Source organism: Plectropomus leopardus, chromosome 9 (assembly GCF_026936395.1).
Source record: "Plectropomus leopardus strain MGB_pleo_1.0 chromosome 9, ASM2693639v1, whole genome shotgun sequence".
NCBI classification, from domain to species: Eukaryota; Metazoa; Chordata; class Actinopteri; order Perciformes; family Serranidae; genus Plectropomus; species Plectropomus leopardus.
The window spans coordinates 21,360,186-21,386,304 of NC_142184.1; the positions used below are offsets into that span (position 1 = coordinate 21,360,186).

Here is a 26,119-nt window from a genome sequence, read left to right on the forward strand (position 1 = left end):
GAAGGTGTCTTCCAGAAACTGGCAGTAGGACTGGGAGTTGAGCTTGACTCCATCCTCAACCCGAAAAGGCCCCACAAGCTCATCTTTGATGATACCAGCCCATACCAGTACCCCACCTCCACCTTGCTGGCGCCTGAGTCGGACGGGAGCTCTCTGCCCTTTACCGATCCAGCCACGGGCCCATCCATCTGGCCCATCAAGACTCACTCTCATTTCATCAGTCCATAAAACCTTAGAAAAATCAGTCTTGAGATATTTCTTGGCCCAGTCTTGACGTTTCAGCTTGTGTGTCTTGTTCAGTGGTGGTCATTTTTCAGCCTTTCTTACCTTGGCCATGTCTCTGAGTATTGCACACCTTGTGCTTTTGGGCACTCCAGTGATGTTGCAGCTCTGAAATATGGCAAAACTGGTGGCAAGTGGCATCTTGGCAGCTGCACGCTTGACTTTTCTCAGTTCATGGGCAGTTATTTTGCGCCTTGGTTTTTCCACACGCTACTTGCGATCCTGTTGACTATTTTGAATGAAACGCTTGATTGTTCGATGATCACGCTTCAGAAGCTTGGCAGTTTTAAGAGTGCTGCATCCCTCTGCAAGATATCTCACTATTTTTGACTTTTCGGAGCCTGTCAAGTCCCTCTTCTGACCCATTTTGCCAAAGGAAAGGAAGTTGCCTAATAATTATGCACACCTGATATAGGGTGTTGATGTCATTAGACCACACCCCTTCTCATTACAGAGATGCACATCACCTGATATGCTTAATTGGTAGTGGGCTTTCCAGCCTATACAGCTTGGAGTAAGACAACATGCATAAAGAGGATGATGTGGTCAAAATACTCATTTGCCTAATAATTCTGCACTCACTGTAGTTTGATCCCGCAGATGTAAAGTCATCTGTCTGCTTGGGAAGAAAGCAGCGCCTAATTCTTATCTATCCACAGATAATGTCGGGATGATAGGTCGGGATGGTAGATAGTTTAATCCACCCCCCCCACAGCTTTATTTACGAAAAAATATGTAGAAAATATGCCAGATAATCAAGAACACAAACATTCATGAGAGCACAGATAATTGACATTCTACATGGAATATAACAAATAATCATAATATCAATACATAAATCAATAAAAAGGTTAAAATAAATACATACATATGTACGTACATACAGTACACACAGTACATACATACATAAAAGAACGGACAGGAACATAAAAGCAAACAAACTAAAATAATTCACATTCATGGGGGGTTTTTGCCAAATACGTTTTTGTAATTGCCTAAAAATCTGTTGCTTTTTTGTTATTTGTAAGAGCAAAAGAGGAAAGTGTTAAGTTGAAATCAATCAAGAAAAAATGGAGAGAGGGTTGTGAACCTAGAGTTTTTTGTTTATGGATAAATAATTTCCCCATTTAAATGAAATTAACAACATAGTTCAAACATTTGTTACCAGTGTTATCCAATCAGAATCTCGGTGTAATGTTAATGTGCTGAGGTCAAGGCTAACAGTCAGCACCACTTAACGGCAGATTAAAACTCTGGATAGTTGTCAGATAGTTTTATTTATTAGTGTGTTAGTTTGCATGATAATGATCTCGGACCCCCAAATTGATTATGTCTTAAAATTAGAGTTTGAAATGCATTATTAAGTCACTTTCAGGATGCTAAAAGACCCTGGCTGATGTAAAACGGCTCTATCAGTTTTCGCCAGTAGGGGGCAGCAGCGGCGGTGTGACATCATTGACTGACGCTGTAATCTCGAGGCAGCGAGTTAACCTCACAGTCGCAACCGTTAGCAGCAGGGGGCTACAAGGCTACAATAGCTATGTCTAAAACTGTGCCTCTGCTTAGTTTACAGGTAAGACAGTAAAAAAAAAAACAACAACGCATTTTTGTATGTTATGTGTTAGAAAATTAGGGTAGAGTTTGGTTAAGTCATTACGTTATGTTAACTTCTAGGCTAGTTTTTCTGGGCAACTCTTCCATGCTAGCTAGCTTTGCTGCTTGTTGTAGGTTTCACTTGTGGTGTGAATGATAGCATGATTATTATGTTTACATTACAGGTGCTATGGATGGATGTAGAAAGCATTTTGTAACTGAAAGTTGTAGAGGAAGTTTCAAGATGTAACACAATGTAAAAAAACAGCATGTGACAAGTAAAACTCCTGCATTCACATTGTACCTAGATAATTAGCTAAGAAACATTACCAGCAAAATATACATAAAGTGACAAGAGTACTCAATATGCGAGACGTTTTAATATAGCTGGTTGAAGTGAAGCAAAATTCAATTACTTTAGATATATTTGGGGAGTTTTGTCTAATGCATTACTTCATATTTATGAGTTCCTGTACATTGAATAGAAAATTGCAGTTTGTGTAGTAACAAGTACCATAACACCAGATGTAGGATACAGTGTGGTGGAATAAGAAGTAGCCTGCAATATTTTCACATGAAATTAAGTGAAGTATAATATAGAAGAAAATAGAAATTTCAGGCACCACAAAACTGTACTTAATGACTTTCCATCACTGGTTATTGGATGGGCAGCCAGTTTCATGTTTGTATCATTGTTTCATTTCATATGGTTGTGTTTACAGTGTGAGGACATTACATAGACTACATGTAGCCTGTGAGTGTTTATGTAAACAATCTAAGCGTTGATCAGTTACAGCAGCCGAGAACTACAAGCCTTGTATTCATCTAAAACTGTGTTTTTGCTGTATTTGCAGTATCATCTGATGCAGTGCTTATGTCAACATGAACATGGCCTGAAGGCGACTGTATGCTGCGTTTGAATTGCCTCTGGTGTCTCAACTGACAGGTACAGACAACTGGCCAGGTGTGTGGAGGTAAGAAAGTAGGCGGCACTGAAACTTGTATCTCAAGGTCTCTTTGTTTCATCCTTCACACAACTATTTCTGTCACTTTCATTTTTACAGATAAGTGCAACAATATGAATACCTTAGAGAAAAGACTGTCTGAAACCTTGAGCTGTTATCCCAGTTTGAGCAATAATTGCGTCTCACCCCTCTCTATGATGACAGGGTTTTTTTCACCACCTGCAAGAGTACAGAATGAAAAATTTTACATTCAGACATGGTTGGACGTGTATTCGAAGACGTTTGCCTTGAGCGTAACCTTACGTTGAGTCTGTGATATAGTAGTAACTTTTTTATCTGGTCCCTTGTTCTGTTGTTTGTTTGCCCCCTGGTGGCCAAAATTTGATTGATGCAGCTATAAATAGAGGTATCAGCACCACATGTACTTCATTACATGTAAAATACACTATATCAGAACCTGTATTCAAGTCACTGTTGTCACTGTGAGGTTGTCCTGGCTTCCCAGTCTTTGTGCTCAGCTATAAGCTCATATCAAGGACCAAGGTCTCTAAGTGTTACATATATACAGTAGGAAGCTACCAATTATCTCTCCCAAGGAGGTAATGTTTTGGATTTGGATTTTCTGTCTGTCAGCAGGATTATGGAAAAACAACTGGCAAGATTTTCATTAAACTTGGTGGAGGGATGCATCATAGGGCCAAGGAAGAACCCATTAAATCTTGGGGTCAATCTGAATCACTGGGCAGACACACAAATAATTTTTCACTTTTGTTAATATTGCAAAAAAAGGGTATTTGTCGCTATCAGACCCTTCTAATTTGAAACAATTTACAACTAAATTTCTATAGACATCAGTATATTTTATGTTCTTGTCATAAATGTAGTCTTTACCGAAAAAGTAATATCTGTCTGACAAATGCAGTAGAGTAAAATGTTCTATATTTTTCTTTAAAATGTTGAGTTCATCAGTCCAAAGTTAACCCAATTAAAATGTAATAATAATAACAATAACAATAATAATAATAATAATAATAATAATAATAATAATAATAATAATAATAATAATAAACTTTATTTGTATAGCACCTATCATACAAGAAATGCAGCCCACATGCTTCACATCAAAAGACATAGAAGACATAATAAAACCCACATGTAAAAATAGAATAAGATTGGATGGAATGGATGAATACATTGGAGACATCTACACATGGATGAAACCCACTTGATAATACTAGTAAAAGTAAGATAAAAATAAGGATAAAAATAGAATGCATAGAATGCATAACATAAGATGGAAAATAAAACCCATTGATATAATATTGATAAAAATAAAGCTAAAAATAGATTGTATCAAATGCATATATTTGAGGAAAATACAAAATTTTAAATAGGTGCCGCAGTGCATAAGTGTGAAGTAAAATGCAAAGCAGTTAAATCAGAGCTAGTTAAAGGCTTAAGTGAAGAAATAGCAAGGTGGCTTCTCTGATAACTATAGGCAGTGTGTTCAACAGCTTTGGGGTGTAACTGCATTCCCAGTTTTCTTTTGGCTGTTTTGGGGAACCTCTCATAAACCAGCTTTGTGAAGGCAAGTAAGGAACAAGAGCGTTAGCAATATAACTTGGTCTTAGCCCATTAAGAGCTTTGTATGTAAGGAGAAGGACCGTGCCAGTGCAGAGCAGCTAAAACTGGCCCGATGTGCTCTCTCCTCTTGGTTCTGGTTAACAGCCGAGGCGCAGAGCTTTGGATCAGCTGAAGTCTCTCAGTAGATTTTTTCAGTAAACCTGTAAAAAGTGCATCACAGTGAGCGAGTCGGCTTGAAATAAAGGCACGAATCAGTTTTTCTGCATCTTTTTGATTTATAAATGGCCATACTTTTGCTAAGTTTCTATGGTGGGAAAAGGATGTTTTTGTCACCTTGATAATGTGGGACTGAAAGCTCAGATCTGAATCGGCGATAACACTACGACTTGTGACCTCATATTTAATCCAGGGAGTCAAATTCCTCAGATTATTCAAAAACAATGCTCTTTTTGTTTGAGGGCAGACTGGTAGGATTTCATGTAAGAAACTCAGCCTTTGCTCTTGTTGCTGTAGGCAACTTGTAACTGTACAACACCAGTGATGTTAGAGTTTGTACTCCCGTCAACTGGCCTCCTTCTCCTTCTGCTGATGCTTAGCAGGTCTGGATGATACCACACTGATACACTACACTACACACACACACACACACACACACACACACACACACACACTCTCTCTCTCCCCGCAGAGAGGGTCCATACAGTCATAATTACACTCCTGCCTCAGCTATAGGAAGTGGGGCGGCTATGGGTAGGAACAGTAGAGAGCCTCACAGTAGGCGGCTGGAGAACAGTGCACTGAAGGGAGCTCAAAATCAACTGACCAAGGGCCACCACGGGGCCTAATTACAGAGTGAACATGACTAATGATGAAGCTGCACTGTGGGGATTCTGTGTCAGTGAAATGCAATGCAGCTCCCATCAGCCCAAACCTTACTCTCAGGTGTGGAGGTGTAACTATAGCAGTGCGTTGCGGCTGTGAAAAGACCTTCCACAATGCTTCAGAAATGAGGCGTGGAGAGTGATGGATAGCCTGTAGCATGGACCTCATTCAGTTTCCTTGGCAGCATGACTCACGTGTGAATGTTGGCGTTTCAGTTATATGTAGAGTATGCTGTACACATATCATAACTTGAGGCATCTCTCAGTAACCTTTGTGTAAAGCGTTGATTTTGAGGTGACTGTTTATTTGCTGTTATTTGCCTCTGATAGCAGTGTGAATGGCTTCAGGGGACACGGGGAGTGATTTAGAGTGATTTCTTAAAAAAACATTATGCAAGAGAGAAGCAATCAATCTGTGCAGTGATTCTCTCCTTGGAGATTTGCTGGTAGTTTGTCGCTGTGACTGATGGGAATTACCCACACAGACAGAGGCGTTTGCACACACACACACACACACACACACACACACACACACACACACACACACACACACACTGCAAGAATGTCCACAGACTCTAAGGTAAAGCAGTTTACCCATAAATTGTGTTTGACAGGTTGAATTTCTCCTCATTTCACCGCATTGTTCAATCAGGAAAGTGATGAAACAGAAACGGAGCTCCCCTGGGAGAGCACAGTCTCCTATACAGTCTCCCAGAGATGAATATACAGTAGGTGTGGAGGCAAAACAAGCGTCACTTTTTACTGTCAGGATAAACGAGGACGGAGGCTGTGACTGAAGCTGTAGGAGTTTGAGGAGCTGTCCAGATGCTGAAAGAGCTCCATGTAAGCCTTTCAATTAGTAATAAGAGCTGGTGGCTCTGGAGGAGCTGATGCAGTCTTAACATGAGGTGAAAATAAACTATTCATCCGTCGCGTGTGACCTCAAGGTTCATCTTGAACGTTTTATTTTGTCGTTAATGTGAGGCGGTAATTTAATTCCGCAAGGACCCCCTCCCCCTCCCTTTGGAGCTTTCATAAAATCAAACAGCAAGTAAAGAAAATTGCACTCTCCCGGTTCAGTTCATTAAAAAATATTCCACCTATAATAATGTTTTCTAATTAAATTAAGAGAGGAAATGCAGTCCACGGCTGTATTCATGCCCCTCGGTGCTTATTTGTTTTCTGTTTGAGGCTCTTCAAACCAATTTGGAGCGAAATAACGATCCATCCAGCCACAGACCGATACAGCTTGAATCTGCAACGAGTTGTCAGTCGCAGCATGTAGGAGAATGCAGACAGGAGGGGTGGAGTTCACAGCTTTTACTTTTCAAACGCAGCTCTGGCAGAAGAGCTCATTCTTTGCCTGGTAAACAAGCGGAGTTGGCGCTGATGCGTGCTGGCATGTGATTCCACTTTAGTCAAATCAATCGCCTCATTGCCGCAGCCTCTCATCAAACTTTCCATGCTGTTGCCCGTTCAATGGACAGCACTTAGGAGGCTTGTCTGGACCGTATCCGCTCGCTCGCTCGCACGCTGCGCCCCGGCTCTCCACCGTCGGCTCTCCAGGTTCACAGGGACTCACGCGGCTCAGGGAGCTGGCCTGGGTCTCCTGCACACATGGAGGGAGACGTTATGGACAAAGTGGAGGCCACGGCGACGGTCCGTGACTTCGACCCCATCAGTGGGAGCATCCCGGCCACCAAAGTAGAGATCACCGTATCTTGCAGGTGAGTCCTCTCCGGTGCTGATGCCGCCGTTTTCTGCGTCAGGGTTTGGGGAGCTCCGCGCGCTTTGGGTGCGTTTGGCTGTCAGAAAACAGACATTGTAGCGTAACGTGCCATTTTAACATTTTGGTGCTGAATTTGATGTCATTTACTCATGAAAACGAATAAAAAAAACTTTACAGAAGATAAAATGATCGCGCTTTATGGGTAAAATCATGGCAGAGATAATTGCGAACAGACACACAAGACGTCATTGAAATATTTTGGCATTTCATAGACTTTTTGTTGAAATTGTAAATTAAACAAACGACACAACACTGCGGTGATGCCCAGTTAGTGCACAACGCGCTGTAAATCTGACAATCTTTTAAACTTTTACGCTTTTGTTTGATTAGATTTGCGCTTTGGTGACTATTTGGACAAATCCCTGTCTCCGCCAATGTGTCTCGTGGGCTTACACCGCTGTGTATTTGTGTTTTGCGCGCGCCAAGTCGCGTGCCACAGGAGATATCGACCGTCGTGGAGTTTGTTGGCGTGCCTGAGAGGTTTCCCCTGAGGCAAGTTGTCGTGTGTGATGCTGTGTAACCCGCTTTACATGCTGAGGAAACGACACTTGTATGTCACAGAAAACAACAATTGAAAGTATATATTTTAGCTGTTGTTGTCCATTAAGCTTTAAGTGAATATATGTCGCTCCTCCAAAACCCCCAAATACCTCGAAGATGGCAAGTGCCTCGGCTGGTTAGGGTGGGGCGGCGCTGGTTGCAGGTAGAGTCACTGTATATACAGTATACTGCTGCAACATAGTGGCTTTATATAGGTCGACAAGTGCAGTTGGTACAGTTTTAATTAACGTCTCTCAGGGAAATTTTTATTAATTTGTGTGCCTCTTGGGCTTTGCATCATTTTGCCATAATCCATAGAGTTAATCTCTCTGTAGCTCCTGGCTGCATCATTATTATATGCATGTAAATGATGTGCTCCCATGTGCCCCTCTGTTTAAAAGGATCCCATAGAGATTCCGGATATTAATGTATGTCAAGCCATAGGCGAGAAATTTATCAGCCAAACACTCTGCTGTCATTGTTTTCTTCACTCTCTGTCTCATCTGACTTCTTCCTGAAATCTGCATTGACTCACTCAGTTATCTGGAGGGGTTTCTTGTTGCAAACGCTGCTATGCCATCCATTTTGAAATTTTAAAGATGTTCAACAAACACAACATTGCTGTTGCCATGTAGGCGACCCTATAACCCATTTTATGAATTAATTAGTCACATTTCAGAAGGAATCTGTTAACCTTTATAGAGTTGACAGGTGGGGAGGACAGTGCTGCTATGGGGAGAGGGGGGCTGGTAAAGATGACAAACAGCATTAAACCCTGCGTAGGGCTGCTGTAGCATCCTGTGTTTATGTAACCAAAATGATTTCATGGTGTGTGAACTAAGAGTAAGTGTGTGTAAAGTTTGCATATAGAGCTTAGGTTGTGTGTAAAGCCCTATCACAATTAATATGTTATTGAATTATCGAGGTCAGCAAATGAGTTCATGCCCATACACTGTAAAATCTGACAAGTTGATCTTTTTCAACCAGTTGCCTTGAAAAAGAAGCATAAACATGACTATACATCTTTATTTATGTTTACTATAATTTTTCAAGTTCACTTGTAATTTAGCTTTATTTACTTAATTTTGTGAAGTTGCTGCAACTTAAAAGATGACAAGTGAAATTACCTTGTTCTTTTTAAGTGTTACCAACTTCATTAAACCAAGTTAGTCTGACTAAACTTAATCATGACAAAGAGGATTTTGCCAATGATGAACTTATAAGGTCTGCAAGTTCTGTTCTCTTAACATGTTTACGAATATACAAATATGATTGACTAGTAGGCAGCTGGCAGTATACAAATAAATAGCGCAGTAAACTTGGTTGACTGAAATGTTTAAGTTGCAACAACTTTACAAACTTAAGTACATACAACTCAATTCTCAGTAACATCAATTAAGATTAATAGTTATATTTACTTCCATTTTTCAAGGCAATTGGTATTCTAGATTTTTTAAAAATTAAATCAACTGTCAGATTTTACAGTGTATCCACACTTCTCCAGTCATGGAAAAACTTAAAAAATCTTGAAAAGTTTTTGTTTTTGAAAAGTCAGATTTTGTGTTTGATGGAATTGTTACAGTAATCGTCCATGGATAACATTCCAAGTAATGTAACATAAAAATATTACTTCTTGTAGCTGTTGACATAAAATAGTTCTAGTATGTGTCTGTGTGTGATGTTTTGCTGAAATTATGTTTGAATAGAGTGTAAACCTGATATGTTTGAAAAGAACAGCACAAAGATTTTTTTTTTTTGAAGTATCGATGCTTGAAAAGCCATGAAAAAATTGTATCCAAAAAAATGTATTGGAAACTTGCATATAATTCAATTTTGTTTACTGTGTTTACATGTATGTTCGTTTACATAGTCTTAGCCAACATGATGCCAGGATAAACTGCAGGGTTTTCCTTACCATGATAAGACCTGGACGCAGTGCCAAAGAAGTTTTTTTCAGTGCCTAAGCCGAATGTTTTGCTGTCATTTCTGGTTGAATTAATATCACATTGCTATTTGAAAGGGTGCACCTGCATTGTTATGCTGTTATCATTATATCGTTGGCATAAAATGGTCTTAAAATGACATAAATATTAATTATCACAATTATATCTGGGAAAATATCTTGTCCAACCAAAGACGTTATTGTTACAAGGCCTATATGTGTTTATCCATTTTGAGGCATGTGTTGTGAGTAGCATTTTGTATTGTTTCCCACTTGGTACACTCTTATGTTTTTTTTAATCTCTCAGACCTTCATACTTTAAGCTGGGCTCTGTGTTGATGCCCCCAGGCTCTGTCGATCTGCAGCTCCCTTGTCTGTCATTAATGTCTCTCCAAACAAAGATTTGCTCCAGGACACAGTTTGATAGAGAAGAAAAAAAAAATCATTCCTGCTTTCATTGGGCCTTGAAACTGCGTCTGCGTTAGATGCAAAGACTTCAGGTCCTGCCTGTTCTACTTTGTGACTAGCTACAGTAGCTCATGTCTGACCTCTGAGGACTGCCTCAAAGATTAAACACTGGACAGCTCAAAAGTTGAAACAAACAGCCATGCATGAAGCCTTTCCACCCACTTATTAGCAAGTGTGTATTTGGTCCATCCAATGGAAGCAAACAGAAACAATGGGTGTTATGTGGGTGAGAGGCGCAGGCTCCACAACTCTGTGTAATTGATTTGGTAAGCCTGAAAGCTCTGAGATTGCAGCGCACATGGAATTGAATTGCGGCGTGCAGCCCTACAGGCATTCTCATAACCCTCTGCCAATATTACAGCAAGCCCCCTGACAAACCAGGGGGACTGAAGCAGACAACCCCTTATCAAAACAAGTGCATATCGCTGTGATAGCACATTGTTCCCCGTCTTTGGTCTCTCTGTCTCTGATTGGTTTTGCTCACAGGTCAGCCAGTGAGCCGAGCCCAGAGCATCTGCTTCGTAGCTGCGAGGGCTATACTCCAACTCAGCGATAAGATGGCTCTTCAAGCTCAAGTGGCCTCTATTCCTACATCTGCCTCACCAAACATATGCCAGCTAATACAGTTCAGTGGGTTAGGGCCAGTGGTCCCCTGGTGGCTTTACAGGGTTGATCCCAACTCTTACGTGGCTGTAGTGAGTGTGTTCATTAGTAAATATCAGAGCAGCTCTGATGAATATTTCACAAGTTGTCTGTGCGGTTTGCTACATCATGCTTTAATTATGAGCAAAGTAGTAAATGTGAATCCTGCCCGATTGTAAAAATGTGCCCCCTCTATATCTCAGCTTACCAGACCGGCTCAGAGTTCCCATGTACAATGACTTAAGGGAAACTGGGGCCACAGCTCTGCGGTTTCGCTGTGAAGCACTCTTGTGGTAATGAATGTTGGAAAAAATGCGCACACAGACGAAAATCTCAAAGCCCCCAAAGGCTTGACACATGGATCTCCATTTAATGAATAGATTTTTTTGCTGTGTTTCATCACAGGAGAGATCCATGGACAGGATGTCAGTAATGATTTGTAAATGCGCTGTTTACTGTAAGCGCCTCTGCGACCAGGATGAGGGACCAGAGTTGATAAGCTCGACAACCCTCACAAAAGGTTTACAACCCTTATCAGAATGGAGCGAGGGGAAAGAACTTATTGCTCCTGAAAGATTAGTTTTTGGCATCTCATTTGTTAGATTGTTGCCATACAGAGGAGATTTAAGGAGAAAAAATAATAGAATCATTTGATGAAAAGCTCAGATTTGACACTGTATCATTGTGAGCACATGATGTTCCAGCTGAACCACCAAGCTTTGTATTGTGCAGTGTGTACTCACGGTTTTATGTAAGGCATCTGCACTTCATCAATTCAAAATGTACTTATTGGTATTTTATATTGTAATTTGTAATGTGCAATGTGCACCTACTCTGTTTATAGAGTGTAAGGCAGTGATTCCTAATTGGTAGGTCGTGGTCCAAAAGTGGGTCGCGGGCCATTTTGAATGGACCTGAAGTGAGTTGTGAATGTGTCAAGGTTGTAAAGAAAGCACACTTTATTTTCAAATACAGTGAATTTCTGCAGTATCTTTTATTTCTTTGTTTTCTAAACCAATGTGTTGTTTACATTTTATGAAGAATAAATGGAATATATGGTAATTCTTCGAATGTGTGGACCTTGAACTAATATCTAAGGAGAAATGTGTACCCCCTGGCTGGACCAGTTGAGAGCCACTGGTTATCTCTAGATATTGTGTATTTCATACTGTGGGTATGAAATAAACTTGTATTTATTGTGCAGTTTGTTGATACTTTTTTATAGTGCAAGATATTTGCATCGGTCACTTTAATTGTGGTTGTTGTGTATTTCGTGCCGACTTCTGAATTGCACAGTGCGTATTGTTTGCACAAGAAACTTTGTGACTTAACAGATGTGGTTATTGTGTATATCATGTTGTGTTTTGTGCTGTTGGGTGTGTGCCTGCTGTCCTTTGTTATGTGAAGTATCTGTTTTTCGTGTGTTCTGTATTGTAACTGTTCGTAGGACATCAGTCTGTTAATTGTAGGACTACAGAAATTAGCGGAATTTCGCGTCTTTTTTTAGCGTCTTTTAGGTGAGATTTTGGGCTGTCCCACACGAAAGATGACCAGTGTAAAAGAAAAGTGGCAATATCTTTGGTCGTGGCTCTGAAACGGTGGTCCTACATCGCATAGTGAGAGGTTCAAGGATGGCTGTTGCCATAGTCTTGCGATCAAAGACAGCCTGCGATAAAATTCTGACACTGTCACAAAATTTGGATGACCATCTGTGTGACTGCTATTGTGACCTACGTCTACTGACCAACCAACAGAAATGCAGCATGAAATGACACACTGACCAGCGTGACACTGGCTCTAAAAGCAAGTAGATGCTAATACTTCGAGCTCCCGCTGCAGCATTGACACGCCAAGCTGGCCTCTTTTCCTCAGTCTTGACCGCGTTCACATTCTCCTCCTCCTCCTGAAATTGGCTGACAAAGCCACCCTTCCTTCCTCTGCGCCGAGCGCGAACATCGAACTTTATCATCCCCTGTTGCCCATTTCATCAAGATAGAGTCAATGCAACTTGTCCATCTCCTCCTGCTCTCTGCTGCTGCTTTGGGTCTCGCTGTAACTGTTCGTTTGCTGCGATAGATTAGTTAGAGTAGAACTGCATCCAATCAATGCGCCCCAGCACTGGGGGGATCCAAATCAACCAGGCCACTCCGCTCCCAAGGGATTCATTACCTGGTGAAACACACAAGAGGTCACATGACTGCCGGCATCCTGTGACATATGCTTGCAGGAGAGGATCCTGGGTGCAAGGGGCCACTGATTGCGGCTCCCTGGGGTCACTCTAAAAACATGTGGCATGCTTCTTGATCCGAACCTTTCCTGAGGCAATCATTGTAGCAGAGGGGGGAAGCCTAATGAAATCATCAGGGCGATTAGGATGTGTGGCGTCGCTGCTCGATCTGTCAAAAACAATTGCCTGAGCTGAGCAATTAGGATTCAAGCTGTGTGAAAACCTTTTGTTTATTCGTATGCCTTGTCATGGCCTGTAACTCTGCTGCTGTTGCTGCTGCTGTTGTTGTGTTAAATGCTGTTGTAACTGTTGATCTCATTTAGTCGTCGTTACCCATTAATCAAACCCTGTGACCTGTTTTTCTGGCTGAAGCATCTTTTTGTTTTTCTCTGGCAGAAAGCAACTTTGAATTGAACTACTTTGCATTGTGCAAGAACATAAAATATTAATAAAACATCTCTTTGAGTAAGAGAGAAATTTCAATTTGCCATGTTTTTACTGTGCCGCTCTTTTCGTATCGTGTTCTGGGTTAAGACTGACCTGGGGCTAGCTTGCAGCTTTTATCTTACAGGATGGCTTGTGTGTATGTGTGTGTCTGTGTGAGTGATGTGTCACATGTGTTTTGGGGATCAAGGCTGAGAGACACGAGGGTGCCAAGAGGAGGCAGATTTTTTTATCCCAATTTGGGGATGTTAAGATTGCAGCGGGTGAGTCTCGCAGGTCGATGAAGCGGATGATTATGCATGAACCCCTGACACACAGTGAAAATGAGTTTGGATCCCAGACACTTGGCTTGTGGTGGTGTCAGTATTATTAATATATTCTCATCTGGGATATATGACAGCAGAGGGGGATCCCATGGATACACAGTTGTGGTTCCATGCCAGAACTCTGCATGTTGCCTGTGTCATCTAAAAGTGTTGATTGGATTGACAGGAAAAGTCAAGAGGGTGGTGCAGCAATAAGAAGTCAAAGCAAGTCCCTTTTGGCTCAGAAGTCTCAAGCTGCTTTTGTCACCATTTTCAGAGAACCTTAAGGGTCAGCAGAGTATGTTAGTGCATTTCTGTGTTGAGGGATATTTGACCTTACATCACAGCTTGTCTGGGAAATGTGTGAGCTGATGGCAGATTTGTACAAAGTATGACAGGTTGCTCTGTGAAGATTTTACCACATTATGTTGCATATGTTGAAGGTCTCTCTCTCCTCTCTCTCTCTCATTGACAGTCTTAGCTACAGGCCTAAACAAGCTACTCATTGTCAGGTTTTTGTCATTTCTGCCGACTTGTCTGAGATAGTAATTTTTCTGTTAGATACATTTAAATGGGTACGTTACAAAGTAGCCCAGAGGGACATTTCTGGCTGTGTGGGTGTGAATGTGTGTGTATGCTTTTGCCAAAAAGCTGTGTATGTGGCTGAAATATTTGATAAGTGCAAATACAATTTAATTTTCACTGTGGGGAAATGGATTATCAGTCAAAATGTGTGAACTGTATGAGCTAAACTTAACCAAAAGCTACAAAACTGTGAGGTGATTATAGGATTGTGAAGATACTGACAATTAGTCTAATTCCCAGTTTGGTTTAAAGGGACAGTTCACACCCCAAAAAATAAAAATTCCCTCACCTGTAGCACTTTTTATAATTTTAAATCGTTTTGGTGTGAGTTGCTGAGTGTTGGAGATATCAGCTGAGGAGATATCTGCCTTCTCTCTAATATAATGGAACTAGATGGCACTCAAAACACCCACAAATACATTTGAAAGACTCAACAGCAATATCTCTTTCCAGAAATCATGACCCAATTACTCAAGATAATACACAGACCTTGCGGTGAACATTTTTAAAGGCTTTCGGTTGAAAGCCTTTATTGATCACACAGTGGAGATCAATCGGGTGACACTGTGAAAATCTACCCCATACATGCAGACAAGCTGTGTCTGAAGTCCCCCCGATAATGCACTATATTAATCCTCCACCATTTTAATTGAGAGCCTGAATTGTGTGTGTAGATATACATGTGTGCAATGTAATGTAGTGCCATTAAAAAATCCTCAATTGAAATAAAAAAATAGCATCCATACATGTTACACTGCTCTCTGCTAACAATCCCACAATGCAATGCTCTGCATTTTTCTGATTAAATAACTATCATTGCACAACTGTGGAGTAAACTACATATACTACGAACTATTGAGTGGCTGTTATATAGGGATTAGTGAACAAGTGAATGAGATAGACAAGATTAGCTATACCAGAGGAAATAAACAAGAAATGTAAAAATTAGAATAATTTCTGAACTTCTGTGACTTCTGTCTAAAAGTTCCTAAAAGCTACTTACATTTCAATGTTAGTATTATTAAGAACTTAACACTAGATGGGGTCCAAAAAAAACACTGCTCTCCGTGGCATGTTACGCACCAAGTCGCCTTGCATACCTAGTGAAATTAATAACCTGCCAAATGTCGTAGTTCAAGTGTTATCCCTTAAGTGGTTGGTTTAACTCTCCTTATAAGCCTTGTAGCAGAAATTTCTGACAATTTTTTTTTTAAATAGCTCATGTTGTGCTCAGTGATCTCTGTTTCTCCCAGTTAAGCTGGAATTATTTTAGTTTTTCTTTATTTTAGTTTCACTGGACTGTGACACAGCGAATATATGAAGTACTGCTGTTCAAGTTGTTGTAAGTCTACTCTTTGAACAATGTAAAAACCTAAATGTGCTGCGAGGAACCACTTCTGTTCCATGTTTCTAAATTTAAAAAATGGCAGTTCAGTCTAATTATGCTATCTGTTGTTAAACTGGTGGGGACATTAATCTCCAGCCCAGTGTTTACATCTCAGGTGATTAGTGTATGAGTGAATATGTGTGTGAGGTCATACCTCTGAGTACTCGCAGTTCTAGTCGGTGTCTGTCAGTTCATGCTCATTACGATCCACCACCTCCTTATCTGCTGTTTGCTGCTTTCACCCATTTAGACTCAACACGAGTCCACCACCAGTTGGACAGCTGCATTTCTCTGTCTCCACCCTATTACAGTGCGCTCACCGCTCTCTCATCCCTCACTAACATCAATTAGTGTTATCCTCTGAGAGAGTTCCTTTGTATGCCTTATTATCATGAACACACTGACTCTGCTCTTTGCACTCCACATTTGACTGAATCCACGCATGGCTTCTTTTTTCTTTCTCGACTTAATGATCAGTTACTGTCTTTCAAAGCCAAAATATGTATGAGCTTAGAAATGCTTCACTGTGCCTGATTTGGCTCCTAGTGTACAATTTAATGTGGTTTACGTCACAGGTCTGTGAAGTATATGGTAAGTGTGTGCCTGCAGATATTTGAAGCCTGGGGTGTTTCAGATGGAACGAAGAGATGAAGGGAAATTGGCGTGAATTCGCTAAAGGCAAAGTGCTCTGCCAGGGTTATAACAGCCATCTAGTATCAGTGTGTGTGCATCTCCCTCTGCTTCTCTCAAAAATAAGACCTTTCTCTGCACAAACCCCGAGCTGTCACATTGTGCAATTAGCAGTGATATTATTCCCTGGTCGGACATTAGTCACACACCAAAAGCCACTCCGAAACAGGGAGTCACAGCGTACGTGCATTCTCATTTATTATACTAGCAGTTTTATGACTGAGATTCTGTCGCTGCCCGCGGGATGGCCGCCCAGGGAGTGCTCTGCTGCAGGTATTGTCAACCTGCAGAGATCCCAGGTTGAACAGAAACTGAATAATTAAACAGATGGAGGAGGAGAAGACACCTGGTGCCATCACAGTGAAGGTCAGCAGATGGGTCTGTCACTAATAAAGGGACCAGATTGCACACTGAATGAAATTGAGGGGAGTTTTTGTGATCCAGACAAAAGCAACATTACTGTGGATCATCTGTCACGATTAAGGGGATTCAGTTATGCAACGCAGGCACAGATCATTACCTGTAATAAAATGCAGGAGTGCATGAGATTTTATCTGTTGTTTTATTTGTTTTAATTTCAGAGTAAATACTCTTTAATAGAGTTGGGTCGATTTCTGAATTTTCTGGTGTGGTCTGGTGTAGGGGCGTAAACTGGCTAAACCAATGTTTGTCATTATGACACGTTCTGGCAAATTAAAAAGTTCCCTACATCAGTAACCTATGCTGACGGCATGGCAGTGCTAAATCTGACCTGTATTGCACCAGTAATAAGCAATGTGACAGCGGACTAACAGAGGCACTAGTGTCTGACATGCTGTGTATAATTTGCTGCCAAGCCGAACGCTGCACGTTTTAATAGAAGCGAAAAAACAGTTTGACGGGGGAACAGACTTTGACACAACACTGGCAACATGAGGAAGATCTTCCCCCTCTGCCGGGGGGGGGGTACATATGTGGCATTTTTTTTGTTAGTTCTTTTATCATTTCTTTTTTGAGGGTGGGGGGTGTCACCTTTATTAACAGTAGGGTTGTAACGGAATGTGATTTTTACTGTACAATACCTGTATCAGAAAATATCGCAGGTTCACAGTATTACAGTATTACAAAATTATTATTATAAGTATCATTTAGAAGGGGAAAAGGAATGAAAACAGAAGTGCTAGATTTGGTACAACAAACATTTTATTACTATAATTGAAACTTTTTTTTCTTTAATATCATAACTAAGCAAATGTACACAGTATGATAATCTTAAACTCTCATATCATGGTATACCTTTAAAAACGGTATATTGCTGGACAGGAGCAGGAAATGTTGGAGAGAGAGAGGCATGACACACAGCAAAAGCCCACAGCTCAGAATCAAACCCAGGCCGCTGCAAAGGACAACCCAATGAGCTAGAGGTCGCCCCTCACATTTTGTTTGTTGATTAAAAACTTGCTCTGCTTTTTGGGCTGACGCAATGACGAGTTAGTGGGCTTTCACATCAGGGATCCAGGCCCAGATCGGAGTACACCTAACCCCAAAGCCCATTTTGTTTGATTGGTTTGTGAACACTGTGTACCATGCCCAGGCACAGTACACCAATCTGTGCCCCAGTCCACTTGAAAAGGTGGTCTCGAGTACCGTCTCAAGTGTACACGTCTGAGGTACTCTTCCAGTGTGAACACTGACTCTACCAGTGGACTAACCAGTTGTGAAACATTCTGGTGCCCGTATATCAGATGGCAGTGCAGCCCGCCGCGGACAGACTCACATACGGCTTTGCTGCCACCTTCGATCTGCATTTGGAGCACCAGCAGGAGGCGGAGAGCTCTCTACCTGACAGTAATGGCTCCTCCTCATGCCTGCTCCACTGCTGTTGATGGTCCCCTGGTAGCACAATGTAGCACAACAAAAATGTTGCATAGTTGATGAAACAAGTGTACTCAGATACTGAACAACATCACTAATGTGAAAGCTGAGCGGTGGGGGCGTGACGACGGGGTACAAATTAATTGTACCTAAGGTAAAAAAAAACTCCATAAGATATCAAAGAAAACTAAAAGTGTGCCAATATGGCAACATTCTGGATTTTGATTTACTTTACTAATTTACTACTTTTTTTTTTCTGATGATCTTTCCTGCATAGTATATTTGAAATATTTCTATTCCTGAAATAAAAAAACACCTACAATGAAAACTGAATATTTCAGTCTAAATAATGGGATTCCTCCAGTTAGTTGAGGGTCGGCCGACCTCTGCAGCAGCATATATCACCTCTGTGTGGGTTTCTGACCCTTTGATTCCTGAGATACTGCTTAAGGGCGTACTGTGTTAGGCAAAAAGTAGACCTATAACCCCATGGTGTGCGAGTAGAAAGAAAATGTCTGTCTTCAGTCATGAGAGAGAGGGCCATAGGGCAGCTGTGACAGTGAAGCGACAGAGGAGTAGACTTGAAAATGCAAACCATCCTTCACTGTCTCCTCCCAGCCATCTCCCATTGCCTCTAATGTGATATAGAGACTTTCCTTCCTCTAACCCTGTTAGAGACTTGACTTTCAAGCCTGCATTTGTCGTGTCCTTTTAAGAACCAATGAGCCAGCAGCTCATACCGGAATTGGCCAGCCAGATTCAAGACTATTTAAAACAGCTTTCCACTGAATTAGATGCTGTTTCTCCGAGGTGCCAATTATGATTTCGACAGCTCTAAGACAGTAGAGGAGAATTAAGGGACTGCTGACAATAAGGCACTGTGGGTGCAGGAATTAATTCTCACATTTCTCACTTTAACAATCAGCCACATGGACCAGGGAGCTGCTAAAATATCTCCAGGGATCTGACCAAGAGGGAGTGTGTGTTTCTAATATATTCTTTTTAAATTAGAGTTCAGCAGCCAACCATGTTTCAGAGGTCAAATTTCATTTGCTCTTGAACTGTAGTGGAAACGTTTCTCAATATTTCAGCCAAACAATTTTTTTTTTTTTTTATACATTTATTCAGCCAGAGGGAATTTGCAGATCCGGGCCCAATCCCAATGCACCCCTTGCCCTAACCACTTTGCCCTTCTTTTTCTGTGTTCACATCTCAGGTTAGAGTGTCTCGATTCTTGTTGGGATAGAGGGGCAGGGTGAGGTGTTAAAGGCCCTGAAACACCAAACCGACAGCCATCATGCTGGTTGGCTGTTGGTTTGGTGTGTTCATGTGAAACCTTTTTAGCGAGACATGGCGCTGTGAGGCGACTTAGCAAAGGGCTTTCCTCGATGCAAGTTCTCTGATGTTGGTTTCGTTTGTCAGGGGCTAAAGGGCTACATGACCCTTCACACAGAGCTTTTTCAGAGGAACACTTTAAACCCAATGTTATGAGAAAACATTGACAAGATGGCTGTACGAGTAACTAAAGATTTTATAACAAAAACCATGGTTTTATCTTACTTTAACATCAGTTCAATGTATTATGGTCCTTTCTTTATAACAAGCATAAAAAACAAAATCGCCGGTAGTATGCCAATGTCTCAGAAGCAAAGTAACTATAAAACCCATGTTACATTGGCATTGCTGATCTGTGCATGACAGTCGCACATTTTGACACATTTGACCATGTTGTATTCTCCCTAGTTTGATGCCCAAAAATTTAATGTAAGTCCAGCAGAGAAGATACTGCTCTCGTTACGACTCCACTAATGACATTATAGACTGACTGTAGGAGCACGGGTTGTTAACATTAACCTACAGAGCACATCTACTGGCCTGGTAATGAAGCAGCGTTCTTTTTTCTTTTTTCTTTAAAATTTGATTACGGCTTTGATCAATTCATAGCTTGAAACTCAAGTTGTGAACAAATCACGAACATCCTGAAACCTGGAAAATGCTCCCTGTAGCCAAGGCAGGAGAAACCAAACTGCAGACAATGGCATATTTGCAATGTCTGAAAACTCATCGCATTGGCTCATATAAATATCAGCATACCAATGATGTATTAGGATCTTAAAGGATTGTTCCACTTAATATAGAAAGTTTTCTTTCACTACCACTTGTAACTTTGATATGAGAATTGGGCCTTTGAGTAAATGCATTGGTTGGGTGAAACAAATTCACTGTTTGCAGACTTTCCTGGTACTGCTGTACTTATTAATTAAAGTGTGCACAACCAATAACTGCGCTTCACTGATGAATGAACACATTACTTTGTTGGGAATGATTAGACAGAGACAGAAAGCTATTAAAAAGGATATATGTATTTTTTTTTCTCAAGTGGAATTAAATTTTTCATTGTTTTGTTTGTTCTACGGCTAATAATGCACTCCAGACTCTTACCTCAAATGTGATTAAATATTAAAAGCCCCAGTGAGTAGAGGAGATTATTACACTTGGAGTTTTAATGAAGGTGGTGAGATCAAGAGGAATAGGAAAAGTCATGTTTGCCATCTTGATTCACATGTTTCAAGTGAGATGGTCATAGCGATCACAAAAGCACTTCAGTGCGGAAGAAAGATGAAATGTGGTGTGGATAAAAAGTAGTTGGATCTAATTACTTTTGTCCTACTTTCAATGAACTTCATCTTCATCAACAAACTTGTTCTACATCAGCTTTCGGGATAATGATCTTCTCTTATCCCACTGAGATTGGTAGCGGGAAGGAGTTAACTTTTGAAATAGGCAGCATTACTTCAGTGAAAGCAAACGGATTATCAGAGATGTTAATACCCATCCTGCGGCACCATTGTGTTCTTTGGCCATGTGCACCAAAAGATGGTGGATTAATTAGCATTGATGTTATAAATCTGTATACTAACAATTTCTTCTTGGGACAGAAATGTTCTGCAAGAGTAAAGTGGTGTTCAGCAACTTAAACAAAGGCTTGTTTTCCACATTGTAGAAATGTGAAATAGGATGTGTTGTTTCCCACTTTTCTTTTTTCCCATTTGCTCTCCTGCACTGAGAGATGGATGTGGTGATGGACAAGCTAATTGTCGGAAGTAAATGGATGCCAGACGGTTACAGGTGGGATACAAAGAGGCAGTTAGTCACGGATGGCTTTGTTATCTCCAATGATAATTACACTGACAATGTTCCAACTGTAGTCAGGTCAGCCCAAGGCTAATACCCAACAAAGCTGCATCTATTATCCCCCCACGTATCACTGTGACAGAAGATTTTGTGTCCAGGAATGCAGCATTACGTGAATGATGCCCCGTTCCTTGGATTCAGTCCTGAAATCTCATCTATATTCATTGAAATCCTGCTGCACCCTAAAGGGATGAGGATGGCTCTGAACTGCACGAAGTTATTTATTGACAATGCTCACAACCAGGATGAGGAAACAAGACATATTTATAGGCCTTTGCATTACACTGATGTGCTAATGATATAATTGAAACCATCTCGAAAATGCCTCCCATCTAAGATGTTTCATAAAGTGATTGATTATAGTGCTGTCTTATGTTTTAAATGTGGTTTCTGCTTTATTAGATGTTGTATGTTGACAAAATGGAATACAAAAGGGAATGACTAAAATTCAGGGAAACTTCCTTCTGTCTCCCATAAAAAACACACTATATCCAGTCTGGAAGAGGCTAAAAATAAAAATTGAATGAATAATATTAATACTGATTGCAGCTCTTATCATAAATGAGTCAATGAGCCAATCAGAGTGTCTGGCTGCTTGAAAAGGTGTTGGATGATGATCAGTGTCAAGGAACTGGATAGCCCCTCCGCAGCGAGCCAGGCTGTGCTTTATTTTAAGGTTCAGAGGATTTAGGGTGTGGGAAATGCCGTTTTAGGCATTCTGACTTGCATTAGTTTCCTGTTTTCTTTGATTGTGGTTCAAACTGAGGGAGACTGAATGGGAACTGCGTGCGTACCCATACTGCTGTACAAGGACTGGATCAGACTTACAATCTAACCTGTAGCTCATGTATGAATACTGATGGACCTGTTCAATGTATTGATAGCTGCATGCTGTGAATGTGGAAATAAATCCTCATATATAATGCTGTGTTGTTGCCTGCTGCTCCTTGCCCCGGGGCCACTGTCATTAGGGCAAAAAGAGCTCAACGCCTCAGCCTCACTCTGCAGCAGCGTTCATTTTGCCACCTATTCTTACATATGAAATACAAAGGACACAGACGGGATTTGTCACGTACAAGGCAAAGCGAGATTTCTACCTGTTACAGACTCATTGTAGTGTGTGATTGTGTGCCAACTTTACTGAGTGCATTTTTTGTTTTGACAAGTAATATTGCAGTTAGTTATGCAGGATTTTTAAGCGTAGGCTATATTTAACTGGTACTGAATTAATTGTTATATGATGCACCTCTTGTAGTGCCTGCTGCATCATGCCCATGGGAGCCAGGTCCTACCGACAAACACATAGCCATAGCATCATGTGACCAATAAAAGAGGAAAAAAAGTGTTTCCATTGCAGTTCTACAAAATATGGCTTTTTAAAAATTGCCTGAAATACCACCTCACATGAGCATAAAAACTTTTTTGCAATAAATGAGTTTTTTCTAAGATGTGTTTCCATTGGCCGATTTTTATATTTTTATATTATTCTACAATAAAAAATAATTCTGACATGTGCAATTGTCTGTCCTATGTGTTTTTTTTATAAATACTTTATCTCATTAGAATTAATGTAGAGGGTTGTGTAGCTTTGGTGAAAGTATGCGCACACTGACAGCTTTGTAGTGGCAATCTGTTTTTCGTACGTAGTGGCTATGTTTTCACTTGTATCTGAGTGTCTGTGTCCTCTCATTGAGATTTAATGTGCTCATTGTGCTGCTCACTTGGAAATGAAAACTTAAGGACAGCATGGTTTATGTGAAGTTAAGTGTGGTTATGAATTACCATCCAATTATCTTGTAGCTCTTTGCATATGGTATTTTTAAATTGAGATAACATTTACATATAGTACTAGCACAAAATAAGACGGAACTTCCCAACTGTTATACAGAAGTCTTATAATTCAGTGAAATTAATTGGACTAACATAAACATGTGCCGGACCCCAATTTTAAACTGTTACTGTGTCTTTCTCTTGCAGGAATCTCCTGGACCGCGACACTTTCTCCAAATCCGACCCATGTAAGTTCTCAGCCTTTTATGATGCTAATTGCAGCTTAGCTTTTCCTTTCTAAAAATACGGTTCATTGACACCTCCTCTCTTTTCACATAGCTTTACTTTTTTACTTTTGCTGAGCTTAACTTTGATTCAGTTTACTCTGCTATTTCACAGTGTTCCTTCAATAACTGCATATCATTTGCACAGTAATGTGACAACCTTTCCTCACCGAGAGCTACAGAAAGTACCTTAATGCATGCAGGGTATAAACGCCAGCCTTTGAATACAAATGGGTATCTTTTGGTGAGACACATGGGGAACAGCCATAAAGGCATTTTCTTTGATACTCCCTGAAGGAAAGAGAATGAAGGAGACATTTATCATAATAGGGAGGAGGTTCAAGCCCTTTGTGTAAATAAGCTACAGGGAAAAAAATCACACTCGCCCTGTTTTGTATTCGCCTGAAGATGAACCCTGGGATATGTGACAGGTCACGTCGTCTTTCCTAGCCTGAGCTTCATTTGAAGTTGCAAAATCGAATATGAATCAGGAGAATCCTTCCGTTGAGAAATTGTGTTTTGATTGCATGGCTTAAATTGTGCTCCTGGAGCTTCCTGCTTTAGAGCTGTGGACATCACACCCGGAATTTGATGCAGCGCAGCATCATCAAGCTTGGCACTTCATTATGCTGTCAGGGCGTGGCAGGATAATTAATGATGAATGTCAGCAATGAAGGCACAAAACAAACACCATTTAAAGAGGCAGGATGCTTGATTAAGATTGTAGAGTGACTGTGTTTTCCTCTGCTCTCTCCTTCTCCCTTCGCCTCCTCTCCTCTCAGTGGTGGTGCTGTACACGCAGGGCGTCGAGTCTAAACAGTGGAGAGAGGTAAGAGATCACAGCCGTCCCTCTGTCAACACAACTCAATCAGCCTGTCTCCTCTCCATGACAGCCTGCTCTCTGTTTACAACCCCCCCTCCTCCCCTCCTCTCCCTCAAGGTAAATGCTGTGAGTGCCAATCATTTGCCATTGATTGACCCTGTGAATATCCGTACGCTGGTCAGCACTGTGTTAGCTGTGACTGATTGGCTGATTAATGTGGCGCCTACTTGTATTGATAAAGATTTGCCTCTGAGTCAGAGTCTCCCCTGGCAGTTGGCCACTGGACCTTAATTAGACCAGAGAGGCAAATAAAGTAGAGGAGGGCAGAGGTTGTGGCAACACAGTGGATCCCTCTGGGATTATTTGTCCCTGTAATCTCAGGGGATTGATATACAGAGAATTGGCAATTTAAATTACATCTCAAAGGGGAATACTTGTTCTTTTCAAGATTTTTTTCACGCTCTGATATTGTGTTGGTCTAGGGCAACCAACCATTCTTTGTGAACATGAATCACTTTTTACAAAAGCTAAAAGCTAGCCAAGACAGAAATATACAACAGAATCAATACTGTGTATACATGCTACAGAACAAGAAGACAGATACTATGAGAGCTCAAAATATTTTGCCTCTACTTTCACGCTCCAATCCTTTTTGACTGAATAGGACTGTTGTGTTTATTGACTCCACGGAGACCTTGGTGTCATGCTGGTGCACAGTGGTGTGACACGACAGATTAAAGAGTGGGAGACACTTGGCTCCAAGATATAAAGGTTTCAGTTATAATCTGCATTTGCCTTTTAAAAAGGGCGGAAGGTTTAAAATGGTACAGCACCTGTTGAAAACAGTGGATTTCAACATAGATGAGAGACACTTATTCTCACCTTTACATGCCAAAACAACACACACACACACACACACACACACACACACACACACACACACACACACACACAAACACACACACAACAATGTTTGACTGCTATACTTGTGAGGACTGACACTGACATAACATATTGCCTAACCATAATCGTAACTATTGCCTTAAATCAAACATTATTAAAAACTTTAAACCTAAGGCTTACCTTAAGGTATGATTTGACATTCTGCCCACCAGCACCTAAAGCTCACTTCGGGGTTTCCCCACACATTCATTTATTTGTGGTTCCTCTTGTGCCCTCTTACGCCCTCTTTTGCGCCCACTTGAAAACACACTGGTAATTGTCACTCCGAGCACCAGAGTGCACCCTGGCACAAACTCAACTTTCTTACTTTGGAGCACCTTGAGAATATATTACAGGTTATATAGAGCACCGCAGCACACCACAGCACACCACAGAACAGCAGGACACCAAGCGCAGTGAAAGTGTTGGACTTTACTATTTGTTACTTTATGTAAAATAAAACACTGCTTCTTTGAACAGCACTTACATTTTAGTGCAGAACGTTGGATTTGATTTACAGATACACCCATTGACAACGGACCCATCTGCGCCTTCCTCACCACACATATAATTTTTATTCCGTGAGAAGCACTGCACTCAGTATCATGTTGAGTGAATATTTTTTTTGGGGGGGGGTTGTTATGTGCCAGGTTTTTCGTGACTGGGAGCTGTAACTTTGTGGAGTCTCTGCCGGTTACGGATAAAGAGTGGACCAGTCTTAACCTGGCTTCAAAAAATGTCCTCAAGGTTTATAACTCAAACAACTAATCCTTTCAAGGATTGAAATGCAACAACACATGCACACACGTACGCAAGCACACACACAAAGTGAGCCACATTTAAACTACAATCATGATTGGGCTCACAGGATAGTGTTGCTTTTTTCTTTTGGGTCATCTGTATGTGTGTGTGGCCGTTACTTGTCAC

General features: G+C 40.9%; 1 protein-coding gene across 2 annotated transcripts in view; it reads left to right on the top strand.

Annotated features, from left to right (window-relative positions):
• The first annotated feature begins 6,518 nt into the window (after window positions 1-6,518).
• Window positions 6,519-26,119, top strand: part of cpne5a (copine Va) — a 96,097-nt gene continuing 76,496 nt past the window's right edge. The window contains exons 1-3 of one of the 2 annotated variants that reach the window (XM_042491462.2): window positions 6,519-7,032; window positions 23,351-23,391; window positions 24,210-24,256. In XM_042491462.2, coding sequence (XP_042347396.1) covers window positions 6,923-7,032; window positions 23,351-23,391; window positions 24,210-24,256 — 198 coding nt within the window. In that variant the 5' untranslated portion in view covers window positions 6,519-6,922. The remainder of the gene's footprint in view (window positions 7,033-23,350; window positions 23,392-24,209; window positions 24,257-26,119) is intronic. The other variant, XM_042491461.2, reaches the window with a different exon arrangement.